This window comes from Ictidomys tridecemlineatus, chromosome 5 (genome assembly GCF_052094955.1).
Source record: "Ictidomys tridecemlineatus isolate mIctTri1 chromosome 5, mIctTri1.hap1, whole genome shotgun sequence".
Taxonomy (NCBI): Eukaryota; Metazoa; Chordata; class Mammalia; order Rodentia; family Sciuridae; genus Ictidomys; species Ictidomys tridecemlineatus.
Window position 1 is genome coordinate 111,610,580 of NC_135481.1, and position 12,135 is coordinate 111,622,714.

Below are 12,135 nucleotides of genomic sequence, written 5' to 3' on the forward strand. Positions count from 1 at the left end.
ATTCACTTACGATTTATTAAAATAATAAATAAATAAAGGAAAGACCACGATCCTAAACGTTTGTCTTCAGGTTATAATTTATCGGCCAAACAACCCCCTGCCTCCATCTGCTGCCTTCTAGAGTCTTAACAGGACAAGGGACTAGTGTGGGAGCCTCATTTTAGTGGATTTGGGTAAATTCTATGTCCTCCTCGGGTCCTAGGTGAGCACAATTACCAGAGGCTCTGACAGCTGTCCCCTCATAGTTTGGTTCTCTCTCTGGGCATCAGGCTGAGGTGCTAAATTCTCTGCCGTGACCCTGGGAACCACAGCATCTAGAACCTCAGATGGTGAGGGGCTGCTCAGCCAGGCCCGCAAGGCTCAGGCAGGCTGCCCTGGTCCATCAGGCAAGCGTGGGCTTGACCTCAGTGCTGGCATCTTCCACTTGGGTGTGGAATCCAACCTCGCCTGACCCTTCTGAGCACCCCCCACTCCCCCCAGGCGGCACTAACTGTTCCCTCTCTGTGTCCCCTTTGTTCCTGCAGCTATAAAAGCACTCATGTCAGTTTTGAACACATCTCTTCCTTTGCCGGGGCAATCTTTTTGTTGTTTTGTTTGTTCCAGATTTTATGTAACCTCAAAGTCTTCATTAAAACGGACCCGGGGCGTACATGTCTTTCTGTTTATGAGATTAGAATTGACAACATAAATTAGTGGTTTGGAATCCCGTTGGGTACTTCTCCTTAGATGGAAAGAGTTGTGGACAATCCGACTTATTCAGAACCCTAACTCTGAAAACCAGCCTTCAATCACATTCTCGCCCGTTCTGCAATCAGCCAGTCATTCACAGACACTGGCTGACTCCTGCATTTGTGTCTCTATGCAAGACATGGGGCCTATTTGAATGAACAGGACTCGGACCACATCTAGAGGCCAACCCAGCGTGATCTTGTGGCCTAGATTTTGCTAACACTTTGGGCCTACTCTCTATAGAGTATAAGAAGTCAACCTAGAAGATTCCTTTCTGAGCATAATTTCTCAGAGCTCTGAGACCATCTGTATACTTAAAAAATATATTTTTTTAAACTTTTAGCTGATTTTAAAAATGCATTCTATTTTCCACTCTACATTATTTATTCACTTACCAAAAAATTTGATTAAATCACTGTTCCTAAAATAGGGTAGGGGAGCACAAGGAAGAAAACACAAAATTCTTGCCTTCAGGAAATCTAACTCTAAGTCACAGGCGTCGGGAGCAGAGTGACAATCAGCCTGTTAGTTCATTTGTGGTTGCGGGTGGCATCCATTCAGTCTCTCACTCCTTGAAAGTCTTTGGTGTGTGCTGTGTGCTCAGGATGGTGCTCTGGGGCCTCGGGAAGAGGTCTAAGGTGGGTTCCTGCCTTCCAGGCCCAGGGGAGAGAAAGGAGTTCAGGGTCAAGCAGACTAGGAGGCCACTGAGACTCCAAGTCAAGACAAGTGACCAGATGGCTCTGAGAGCCAGGAGCCATGCCAGCCTGTCGGCCACCCACAGAGACAGGGATTCTGAGTGCTTCTGAGGAAAGGAGAGGCCTTCAGAGAGGGAGGGAGGACATCCCAGGTCAGGCAGAGTCACCCCAAAACAGGCCTGAGCAGGGGAAGAACTTCCTCTAGACAACATCACCCCAGATACGCAGGAGGAGGGAGCTGATGCTGCCCGGGCACCTGCTGGGGTGGAGGCTGTGCTTGCGAACCTGTTCCCCTCTTGCCCCCACCCAGAGTCCCCGTGGCCCAGTCACAGGAGGTATGACGTCCTTCATCCTCCCCTGGAGACCCAGCCTTCCCTCTGCCCTAGGATCAAGGAGCTTGATCCTACAGAGGAAAGCAAACATCAGAAACACATCCAACACGGCTGCGGGTAAGTGGCACCAGGTGCTTTTAAAAATTTCTGGACATTGGGGTTGTCATTACATAAATAGGCTAAATCAGAGCACGGAAGGACCAGCAGAAGCTGATGACCCTTTCTGTCACTTTGTCGTCACCCACAGGTCCGGGACAATTTCTAGCAAGAAATATAGAAGATAAACCAATAGATTAATTAATTAACTTCCAAGAATACATGACATGAAGAAAAAGAACTGAAAACGAGTAAGTAAGGGTAAACTTTATTAAATGAGGAGGACACGTAAAACATCTTCAAAGAGGTGACACTTGGCACTTGTTACAGATCCAAGCTATGGGATGCGGTGAAAAAGACCTGATTTTGGCTTTTAGGATATCATGATCATTATGCACTGTATACATGTATCAAAATTTCACACTATTCCTCATAAAACTTGTAAAATTAAAATAATAATAAAATTCAAAGATATTGAAATTTTTTTTCTGGAAATATCAATTAAGTAGGGTCTAGACCTCCCCCAGACTTAGAGCTTCTGCAGAGGAGCAGAATGTAAGAGCAGAGGGCGATTAGCCCTGGTCACTACCTAGCTTCCCAGAGGTAAGGAAGCCTTGGGAGGGGTCCCAGGTCACCCACTGCTGCTTCCTCAGCTCAGCCCCAGAAGGAGAACTGCCCGTGGGCTCCGATGACCAAGGGGCTGTCCCTTCTGGGAAGAGTACCCCAGGTTACACTGCAGTCCAATCAGATTTGACACAGACCAAGTCTCCCCTGCTTTGACTGGCCTTCTTCTCTGGGTAGCACCCATCTCCCTACCCTCTCCCAGGGGGACACCCACGGTCCTGAAGCTCCCTCCAAGAGAGAACACATACTGAATTTGTCACTGACCTAAGTCCCAGAAAAATTTCACAATAAAAGCAGAGTTTCCTGGTAATGGTGCAAATACCAAAGAGAAAACTAGTAACACTACTTAAAGAACTCGCTAGAACAGGCAGTCTTCGTTTTGTTTATCAACATGTTTGGCCTTTGTTTCTGTTTGTGGGCTAACGGTTATGTGTTATTGCCTAACAAAGCACCCCAAAGCATCGTGGCTTAAAACCATAATTCCCACAACTCTGCAACCAAGGCTGGGTTGGTGGAGGGATCCCTCTGTCCATACTGTATCTGCTGGAGATGGACCAGCCTAATGGCTTCTCCCTTACATGTCTGGTGTCCACTGGGATGGCTGGAACAGCCAGCTTCTGGCTATGAAGCCTCTCCAACAAGAGTGGCCAAACTTCTCTCTGCAGTAGCTGAGGACTCCAAGAGACAGTACTCCGTGAAGGTGAGCCCTAATGTCCTCGCATACGTCAACCCCTCGCAATCACTGACTCACATCCTGTTCCCTAAAGCAAATCTCATGGCCAAGGCCAGGGTCCACTGCAAAAGAGCTGGGAAGCGTCATTTACAGAGAGCCATAGTCATTTATGCGATCAACAAACCCTAGCTTAAACCAGCTTGCAGGGGCTTCCGGGTGCACTAGGGTGGAAGAGCTGGGCCTTAGACCCCCCAGATCAGACATTGTGGTGTGGACCCCAGCTTTGCCCCTACTGGTCGAGGAGATGTGGGGGAAGTGTGTGACTTCTCCAAGCCTCCTCTTCCAAAATGAAGGTAGCAATAGAATCCCCCATGTCACCTTCGGGAGGGAGATCTGCCTGAGCTAAGGTAAGTGGGGCACTCTGTCCACGTCACCTGTTGGGAAATCCTGACGGGCCAGAGAAGCTCACCGTACCCAATGGCTGGAAAATGGCAGCCTGGACTTCTCCCTGGGGCTTTAAATCAGACGAGGATGTAAAGATGAGTTCCTCTCCGTCACTCTTATTATGTTTTAAAATATTGATTTTTAGGTAAAAGACTCAGAGAAATCACTTCATTTATCTCCTCAAAGACAAAGTCAGGTGGAGCCTGGGAGACCCGGGTTGCAGGGATCACGCCAGGCAGGAAAGAGCACTCACCAAACAGTGAGGCCTCTGTTCCACGACTTGTCACTAAGGGGGACAACTGGGGACTTTTCTATTCATCTCCAGCAGGGGGAAAAAAACACGAAACCTAAACATAGTACCCCCGAAGTACATTTAATTAAAAGGGAACAAAGAAGCTTTGTGCATCTAAAGCCTCCCTGATTTGTTGTATTAAAAATCCAATTTATCCTCACAACAGGCTGGGGAGGGAAGAAGCAGCGGGTAGGGTAGGGAGACTCTGAGCTGACTGTCACCCCTCCCGCGTTGCTCCGGGTCATTTTCATAGTCCTGAAGAGCACGGCCGCTTCCTTGGCCTTTCGGCAGGTGGTTATCCCACACAAGACCCAACAGATTCCTTCCCCAAAGGATCTACCAATGGCCGATGCCACAGGTGAAAAGGCACCAAGGCAATACATGTGACAACCACAGGGTGGCGCCACTCCGCAGCCACCAGAATGGCAAACATGGAAGGCAGGAAGGCAGGCAATGCCAAGGACTGGGACCACCACGCCTTTGGCAGCAGATGGCCACGGCCACCGTGAGAAGGTGACTACATCTGTCCCACAAACCCAGGTACCTGCCAAACAGCCGCGCACACACGTACCCCCAAATGCATATGCTAAAATGTTCACGGGGGCACAGTGTCTAGCACCCCCAACCTGGAAACTCCTCAAATGTCCATTAGCAACAGGCCCGAATTACATACATATGCTCATCAGTAAGGGCAGCTTTAACACAATGATATTCAGATCGTCCCAGGTGTAATGTGGAGTGAAAGAAGTTAGACTCAGGACGCACCTAGTGTGTGGTTTCACTGCATGAAGTCCAAGAAAGGCCAAAGGAGTGTGGTGAGCCAGAGAAGTGGATGTGGCTCACCCTGGGTGCTGTCCCAGGCATCAGGTTCCTGGAGTCAAAGCTTGGGAGTGGCCACAACAGCCCTCTGTCCAGCCCTGAGGACCCCACAGTGCCTGGCACAGGGCCTCGCTCATGACTGTTGCCCAGACTGAGCTGCCCTCCCTACTGTTCCCACTTTTCCCCTATCTCTTGATCCTATCCCTTGCCTCTACATCAGGGTGAAATTTTGGGATTTCTAAGAAAGTCCAGGCCAGGAGAGATCCCTTGGGCACTGCCATCTGTCACTTCATCAGCCACTCCAGAAAGCTGCCTGGGCAGGGCTAAGAAGAAAAGGAGCACACCTCGGTCACTAACCTCCAGCGGCCCACATCACCCGCCTTGTGTGATTCACCCGGACGTTTCAACTACAGCAGTCCTCCCTCATCCAGGGACTCCGTGTCCACGGCCTCTGTTGTCCACAGTCAACTGGGGCCTAAGATACGAGGTGGAGAATTCCAGAAATAAACAATTCAAAGTTTAAAGCGACTGTCATTAACCGTGTGAGTTAGTCAGCTTTTCATAGTGACGACCAAGATACCTGTCAAGAACAACTTAAGGAAAGATTTATTTGGGCTCTGAGTTTCAGAGACAGTCCATGCTTGGCTGGCTCCAAGGCCGAAACATCATGGCGGAAGGACAGAGGAAAGCTGGTCAGCTCATGGCAGCCAGGAAGCAGAGAGAGGCAGAGAGAGAGAGAGAGAGAGAGAGAGAGAGAGAGAGGAAGCAGCCAGAGACAGATAGAGTCCCTGAGCCCACGCTCCAGTGACCTTCTTCCTCTAACCGTGCCCCACCTGCCTCTAGGTACCACCCAGGAGTCCATTCAAATTATTAATCCATTGAACAAATTGATCCTCTGATGAGGTCTGAGCTCCCACAATCCAGTCTTCTCACCACTGAACAGCACTGCAGTGATAACTAGGAGCTTTTGGGGGAGCATTTCAAATTCAAACCAAACACAGCTGATTGTTATAACTGTTCTATTTTATTATTAGTTATTATTGCTAATCTCTTACTGTGCCTAATTGATAAATGAAACCTTATCCTAGGGGTGTGTTATGGTTTGAAACTAAAGGTCCCCCAAATCTCTTGTATTGAAGGCTTGGTCCTCGGTACAGCAGTGTTTAGAAGTGGGGCTGTTGGGGTACGATTGGATCATGAGAGCTCTGACCTCATCCGTGGATTAATCCATCGGTAGATGAGCCCATACTGGAATGGGTTTTGGGAGAAGGGGTTTGTTAGAAAAGCAAGAACTCTTTTTGCTTCCTTGCCACCATGAGGTGAGCAGCTCTGCTCTGTCATGTGCTCTCCTCCATGATGTCCTGCCTCACTGCAGGCCCACAGTAATGGGGACAAGCCACCAAGAGCTGACACCTCTGACACCATGAACCAGTATAGATCTTCATCTTTGTAAGTTGATTCTCTTAGGTGTTTTGTCACAGTGACTGAAAGCTGACTAACACAGAGTAGATATTTAAGAAAAAACCGCATACATACAGCTTAGTACTGGCTACTTATAACACGTCTCATAAATGGCCCTGGGGATTCTACTTCCATAATTCCTCTCCAGTGAGTCCTCATCCCCCACCTGGCTAAATGTGGCTCACACCTTCCCTCGCCTAGACCAACAGACTTTGTAACTGCCTTCCTTGCCCTCGCCTCACCTTCTCCTCCCCTTCCCATCTTCTACTCTCACTTTTTCTTAATCTAAATCTGGTCACATGACTTTCCTGTTTGAAGTTCTTCAAAGCCTTCCTGTGGCCTGCACAATCTCAGGACCCAGCTGACCTGCTCTGACCCAGATACTCTAGTCATCCCCAACCCTCTCTTCAGACAGACAGCACCCCAGGGACTTCCTGTCATTATCTTTTGTGAACTCCAGGGATGGAGACTCCAGGGGGCTGAGGTTGATCCTTGAGGTTGCTCCCCTGATTCCTGCTGTACCACCAACTCAGAGACTCCTGGAGCAGAGCCCCCAGTGGACCATAGTGCTGGATGCCCCCACACTTTCCACATCCTGTTCCCTCTGCCTCGATGTGCTTTCCTCCTGTGTGACTGGAAAATTCCTATTTATGCCTAAACACCCAGCACCAACTCCTTCATGGTTACATGGTTGGCTTTCCTTTACTGTAACAAAATGCCTGACATAAACAACTTACAAGGAGGAAAGGCTTATGTGGACTTGTGGTTTCAGACCATGACTGGTGCTGTTGCTTTTGAGCCTGTGGTGAGGCAGAACATGGTGGCAGAGGGTGCATGTTGGGGCAGAGCTGCTCACCTCACGGTGCCTGGAAGCAGGGGGCAGGGGAAGGGGGTAAATATCCTTTTCAATGACCTGAGTTCCTTCCACTGGGCCACATATCCTAAAGATTCCTCTATGTCCCAATAGAACACAGGCTGGCAACCAAGTCTTCAATGCATGGATTTTGGGGGACAATCCAGTTCCAAACTATTATAATAAGAAAGAGTGGGTTTCTCCCTTCCCTGAGTCACTCCTCTGCCTGACCTGTTACCACTTCTGCTCTGTTTTGCAAGCATCTGTTTCCAATGCATTCTCACTGACCAGCGTAGGATCAGGAGCTACTTAGGGACTGGGATGGTGTCCTGTCTATTGCTACAGCTCTGTCACCCAGCATTGTCTAGCAAGGAACAACAGCGTGATGATTTGGGAGTGAGTGGAGAACAGGCTCAGGACCATAGATCCTACAGAAGAGTTTCTGTAAGGAGGGAAAGAGGACTCACACTCTACTGGTTCTGAAAGCTTCCTGGAGATATCGTCCCCTGTCCCGTGTGGTCTGCTGGCCCCACCTCCATGGCAGAGAGAGCACCACTGTTTTTTCTTGCTGGCTTGGCTGGTCTTGGGTGGGGTTATAGGAAATATAACGGGGTGGTGGGGGCTACTTGATTGCATGCCAATTTAGTAGCCTCCAATCTGGTCATGATTCAAGGGTGCCAACCAAGGCCTCTGCTGAAAACCGCTTTCTTGACCTTGCCACCAAGAAAGTGGGCCCGAAAATTCAACCCTGGAAGTCCCCTTGCTCACCCCAGTCCTTTTTAAAAAATCCATTGCCCAGGACCTTATGGAGGGTCTGGGGCCTATGAGCTTTGCCTTGTGTCCCCAGGACAGTCTGTCCCCAGTTCCAGAAATATGAATTCGGTGACTGCGCGGGCTCCCTGATCTCACTGGGGGAGTACTCGGAGCAGCTGAAGGACATGGTGACCTTCATCTTAGACTGCAGCTTCTCCCTGGAAAGGGCCTTGGAGAAGGTGGGGCTCCCCCAGAGAGACCCCAAAGGTCTCAGCCACACAGGAGCATACAAGGTAGGCACACAACCCGCCAGCACAGAGAGGCCTTGTTGTAGGGACAGACAGGCAAGGCACCGAAGACAGCAGGAAACCGTTTTATTTGGCTGCAGCCAGGTGCAGAGGGCACAGCTTTTGCTGTAATCAATCAACCCCCTGAACCCCGAGTTCAGGGAGTTTCAGAGTTTTATACCCAGCTGTAAGGGGAGGGGCTCAGAAGTCCACAGTCTGCAGAAGTTCACATAGAAGCAGCTTTTTCTTTCACTGTTCTGGGCAAGTTAACCCTTCAAGGACAACACCTGAGAAGGGGGGAGCTTCTTCTCCCTTTTCTTTCCTCCCCCTGCCAGCTGTTACCATGGAGCCCAGTTGGTAACTTCTCTTATCTTAGGAATGTAGACATCTCTGTGAAGCCCAGCTCCAGGCCAGAGGCCTTGTTTGCACAATTCTTCAAAGTCCTATACTGGATACGTTTGTGAAAAACTAGTAAGGGGGTATCCAGCATCTGGAGTGCTGGTATCTTCTCAGCTAGTGGCCCAGTAAAACAGGGCGACATGAAAATAGGAAGTTTATCTACATTGGACTCTTTTGCAGAGACTCTTTTCCTGACAGTTCTAAAATCAGCCATGGTGGAGATTTCTGGAGAAGCCCAGTTAAGACTTTTCTGGGGAGAAAGGGGGTGCTACTTCAGCCTGAAAATGTGGGTCAGCTTGCATTTTCCTGTGGTGAGGAGAACATTGGCACAGAAGGCAGAAAATCTAAGTTCTGTCCCCAACTCAGCCACTTTTGCAACCCAGGAAAAGTCGTTCGCCTCTGAGTCAACCTCTCGCCCACCCACCTCCAGTACTGCCGTGACATCCAATGTGGCCCTTCTTGGCAGGGCATTGCAACCGCGTCCACCAAACCTGTCTGGAATGTGTCTGGGTCTTTTAATTTAGGGCCCCTCAGTGAGGTTTTTCAAACACCTCCCTGGTTCAGGTGCACATCTCTTCAGGGAAAATGTGGCTGGCTATGCTAATGCCCGGGGATTTGTGGCAGGGCCTCTGCCAGCCGCTAGCTGCTATGTTATGTCTGTATCAGGAAAACCTGGTCTTGTTCTTGGCTGGAGGCGACTGCACTGCAGTTGGCGGCCCCTGGGCTGAGCCTCTGTTAGATGTTGTAACCCCTCCCTGTGCCTCTGGGGTTTCCTTCCAGCCATCACCTATCCTATCCAGGGGAGAGGACTAGCCTGGCATTCCACAGACCCCTTTCTGGACAGGAATGTCTGAGCATTCTCACTGCTAGGTCAGGGCAGATGGTGACGTTGCAGGTTTCCTTATTCATGAAGGACTCAGATGGGAGATTTCACCCTGAGCCCTGCAACGTTTATTAAAATGTCTGGTTTGGGCTCCTGCCAGAGAGGCCTGAGCTGCCTCTGGTCAGAAACAAGGGTGTCCACAGTCTGTGCTGCCGTTCACAGGGAACCACGTGCCCGACAGGTTTTCCTTGAACTAGGGAAGGGCGGGATGGTGCTGCGGCTGCTGGCTGGGCCCCAGAGCAGGGTCCAGCCCTGGAACTTACTAGCATTGGAGTAGGTGAGGGCTGGGAGGGCCTATGGCTCATCACACACAGCCTCTCATTTGAGACGAGGAAACTGAGGCAGAGAGAGACAGATAGACAAACAGACATTTGCTCAAGTCCCAAAGCCAACTGGAACCTGGAGCCCCTGTCTGCCATCTATACTATGTCAGCGAGGCAGGTGTGATCACTGGGGGACGACGCCTCGTGGAGGTGCAAGAGTGTCCACATCATGTGCTTCACGTGGCCGTGGTTGCACTGGTACCCTACCTCACTGTCCCCGAGGCCTCACCGTGACCCCTCTGTCCCTGGGTCCTGGGACAGGTGGCCGGGCAGCCACCTTGGATCCTGCTGTCAGCCAGGAGGAGAAGCCACCTCCAGACAGAGGCCCCTTGGCCTTGGAGAGTGCTCCTGGCTCTGCCAGTGGCCCTGGAATGGAACCTGTCCCTCTCCCAGGGCAGACACTGGGCTGGCAGGCACCCCCAGGTTCATCCTGCGGCCGCCAGAGGGGAACAGCAAGCCCTTGAGGTGGCCGCCAAGGCTTTCCTCGGGGATTAGAGTTCTGGCCGCGTCCTAAATCTTCCATAAGCCCCACTGCAGGGACCAGAAACCATTGAGGAGGGAGAACACACACATACCCCGGCAGTGAAAGGCACCGGCCACCCTGGGCGACTTCTATTGAGACGGGGTGAGGCAGAGCCCCGGGGACTTTGGACGGACTCTTTCTCATGTGGAATCTGGGATTGGAACAGCACCAGCTCCTGGTGGGATATTCTGCTCCCTTGTGTCTCTTCACCTGTGATTCTCTCAGAAGTTCCTTGTCTGTGGTCCACGGGCCCCTTGAGATCCATGGAGAAAATTCAGAGGGTCCATGAAATTGGATGGGGGGAAAAAAACCTTTTTATTTTTATAACCTCAAATTGAAGCACAGGGTTTCCTTTAGTTATGAAAGTCAGCAACACGCGGCCGCCTCACCAGCAGACCTGATTGCCAAAAAAAAAATCGCAGATATCTTCATCACAGCCCTTCCTGGAATGTCAAAAGTATCCCACACGGATCACTGCTTCAGCTCACAGTGGTTGTCGATCGCCATTTGGTTCCTGAAGCGGTTGGCGGGAAAGCACACATACTGTGGCCTCACGTTTTTTTCGAGAACTTAGTAACTTCATGTTGCAATAAAGCTGGTTGCCACTGGAATCCTATGAATTTTTTTAAAGTGGTTAACAGCATGACTTTTAACCACAGGGCGTCTGTAGCTGCAGCAGGCCCCCAAAGGAATCCATGGCACATAAAAAGTTAGGATTCGCTGTTTTAAACCAGTGGTTATCAGCAAACATGCCCATCTCTATGTCACCTCCAAGTAGAAGGCGAATTTTTATCACAGCTCCTGCGACCTCCCCCTTCATTCAGCTGCCCTGAACTCTGGGTGCTCAGGGCTTGGATCTGGGCTAAGACGGTTTTCTAACATTTTTTTACTTGATTTGACAGACAGCAGTGCCTGGTGCCCCTGTGGCTGGTTTCTGCTGCCCTCTGGTGGCCACAGTGAGGCTTGTTCCCAAAGAGAAGCCGGAAAGGCTGCTGCAGGCCACTTGCTCCAAGGGAGGTGACCAAGGACAACCCTTTCACATCGGTGACCCAGGTCAGTGCCCAGACTTGTTCATGGTTCTCACAGTGCCTTGGAGGACTCAGGAACTTGCCTTGTTCCCAGGGCCTGGGGGGAGGGGTGGGGATTGCAGGGCCTGGAGGAGGCCCAGAGGGTCCTGGAGGGCCCCAGGGCTGGATGTACAGAGGCCCCCAGGTTTAAAGCTGCTGCCCTTGGCGGGTTCGCCAGCCTCACTCACTGGGATCCTTGATGATGGTGAAGCCCCTGTGAACTTCAAATGAAACTGGGGGAAGCAAAGGGTGGCAGCAGGACTCTTTGTCCCAAGATTTGAGCTCAAAGCCACCTCTAATCTGGTCAGTGGCGTATGTGGGCAGAGAAGGCTCTGTTCCAGATTTTCCCTGGAGCTGAAATCCACTGTTTCCCAGAGTATGACCTCCATCTGAAAGTGAGTAAAAGGATCCAGGGGTGAAGGACTGTAGTTGGGAAGCTGCCCGGGCCTCTTGGAGCTCGCAGAAGGCCTGATAAGAGCCTTGTATTGGCCCTGGGTGAGACCCAGGTCCCGCGTACAGAGTTTGCCCAGCGGTGTACCAAAAAAAAAATTTTTTTTTAAATTATGCAAACCTTGGCGTCTGTGAGAACACAATCAGCATTTGCTGCCTTCCTCATGTAAAGACAGGCTAGGACCACCCACCAGGAGGGGGTCTGCTGAGCAGGCCTAGCGTCCATCTTCCCTGTCCTTGTCCACCACGATGGCCACTCGGGGTTGGAGGTGCTATTGGTGGTAAGCAACAGAGTTTCTGTGCCACGGGACTCAGTCTGTGTCGAGAAAAACTGGCAAACCCTGGCTTCGTTACAGTCTGCAATGAAAGTAGAGCATTGGGCTCAATGCCTTCCGGAAATCACATCATGGAGTCTGAGTTTCCGGTTTCTGG

General features: G+C 50.6%; 1 protein-coding gene across 1 annotated transcript in view; it reads left to right on the forward strand.

Annotated features, from left to right (window-relative positions):
* Dglucy (D-glutamate cyclase) overlaps positions 1–12,135 on the forward strand; it is a 50,471-nt gene that overhangs the window by 9,368 nt on the left and 28,968 nt on the right. Inside the window, 2 exon segments of the mRNA XM_078049058.1 lie at positions 7,866–8,064; positions 11,089–11,239. Coding sequence (XP_077905184.1) covers positions 7,866–8,064; positions 11,089–11,239 — 350 coding nt within the window.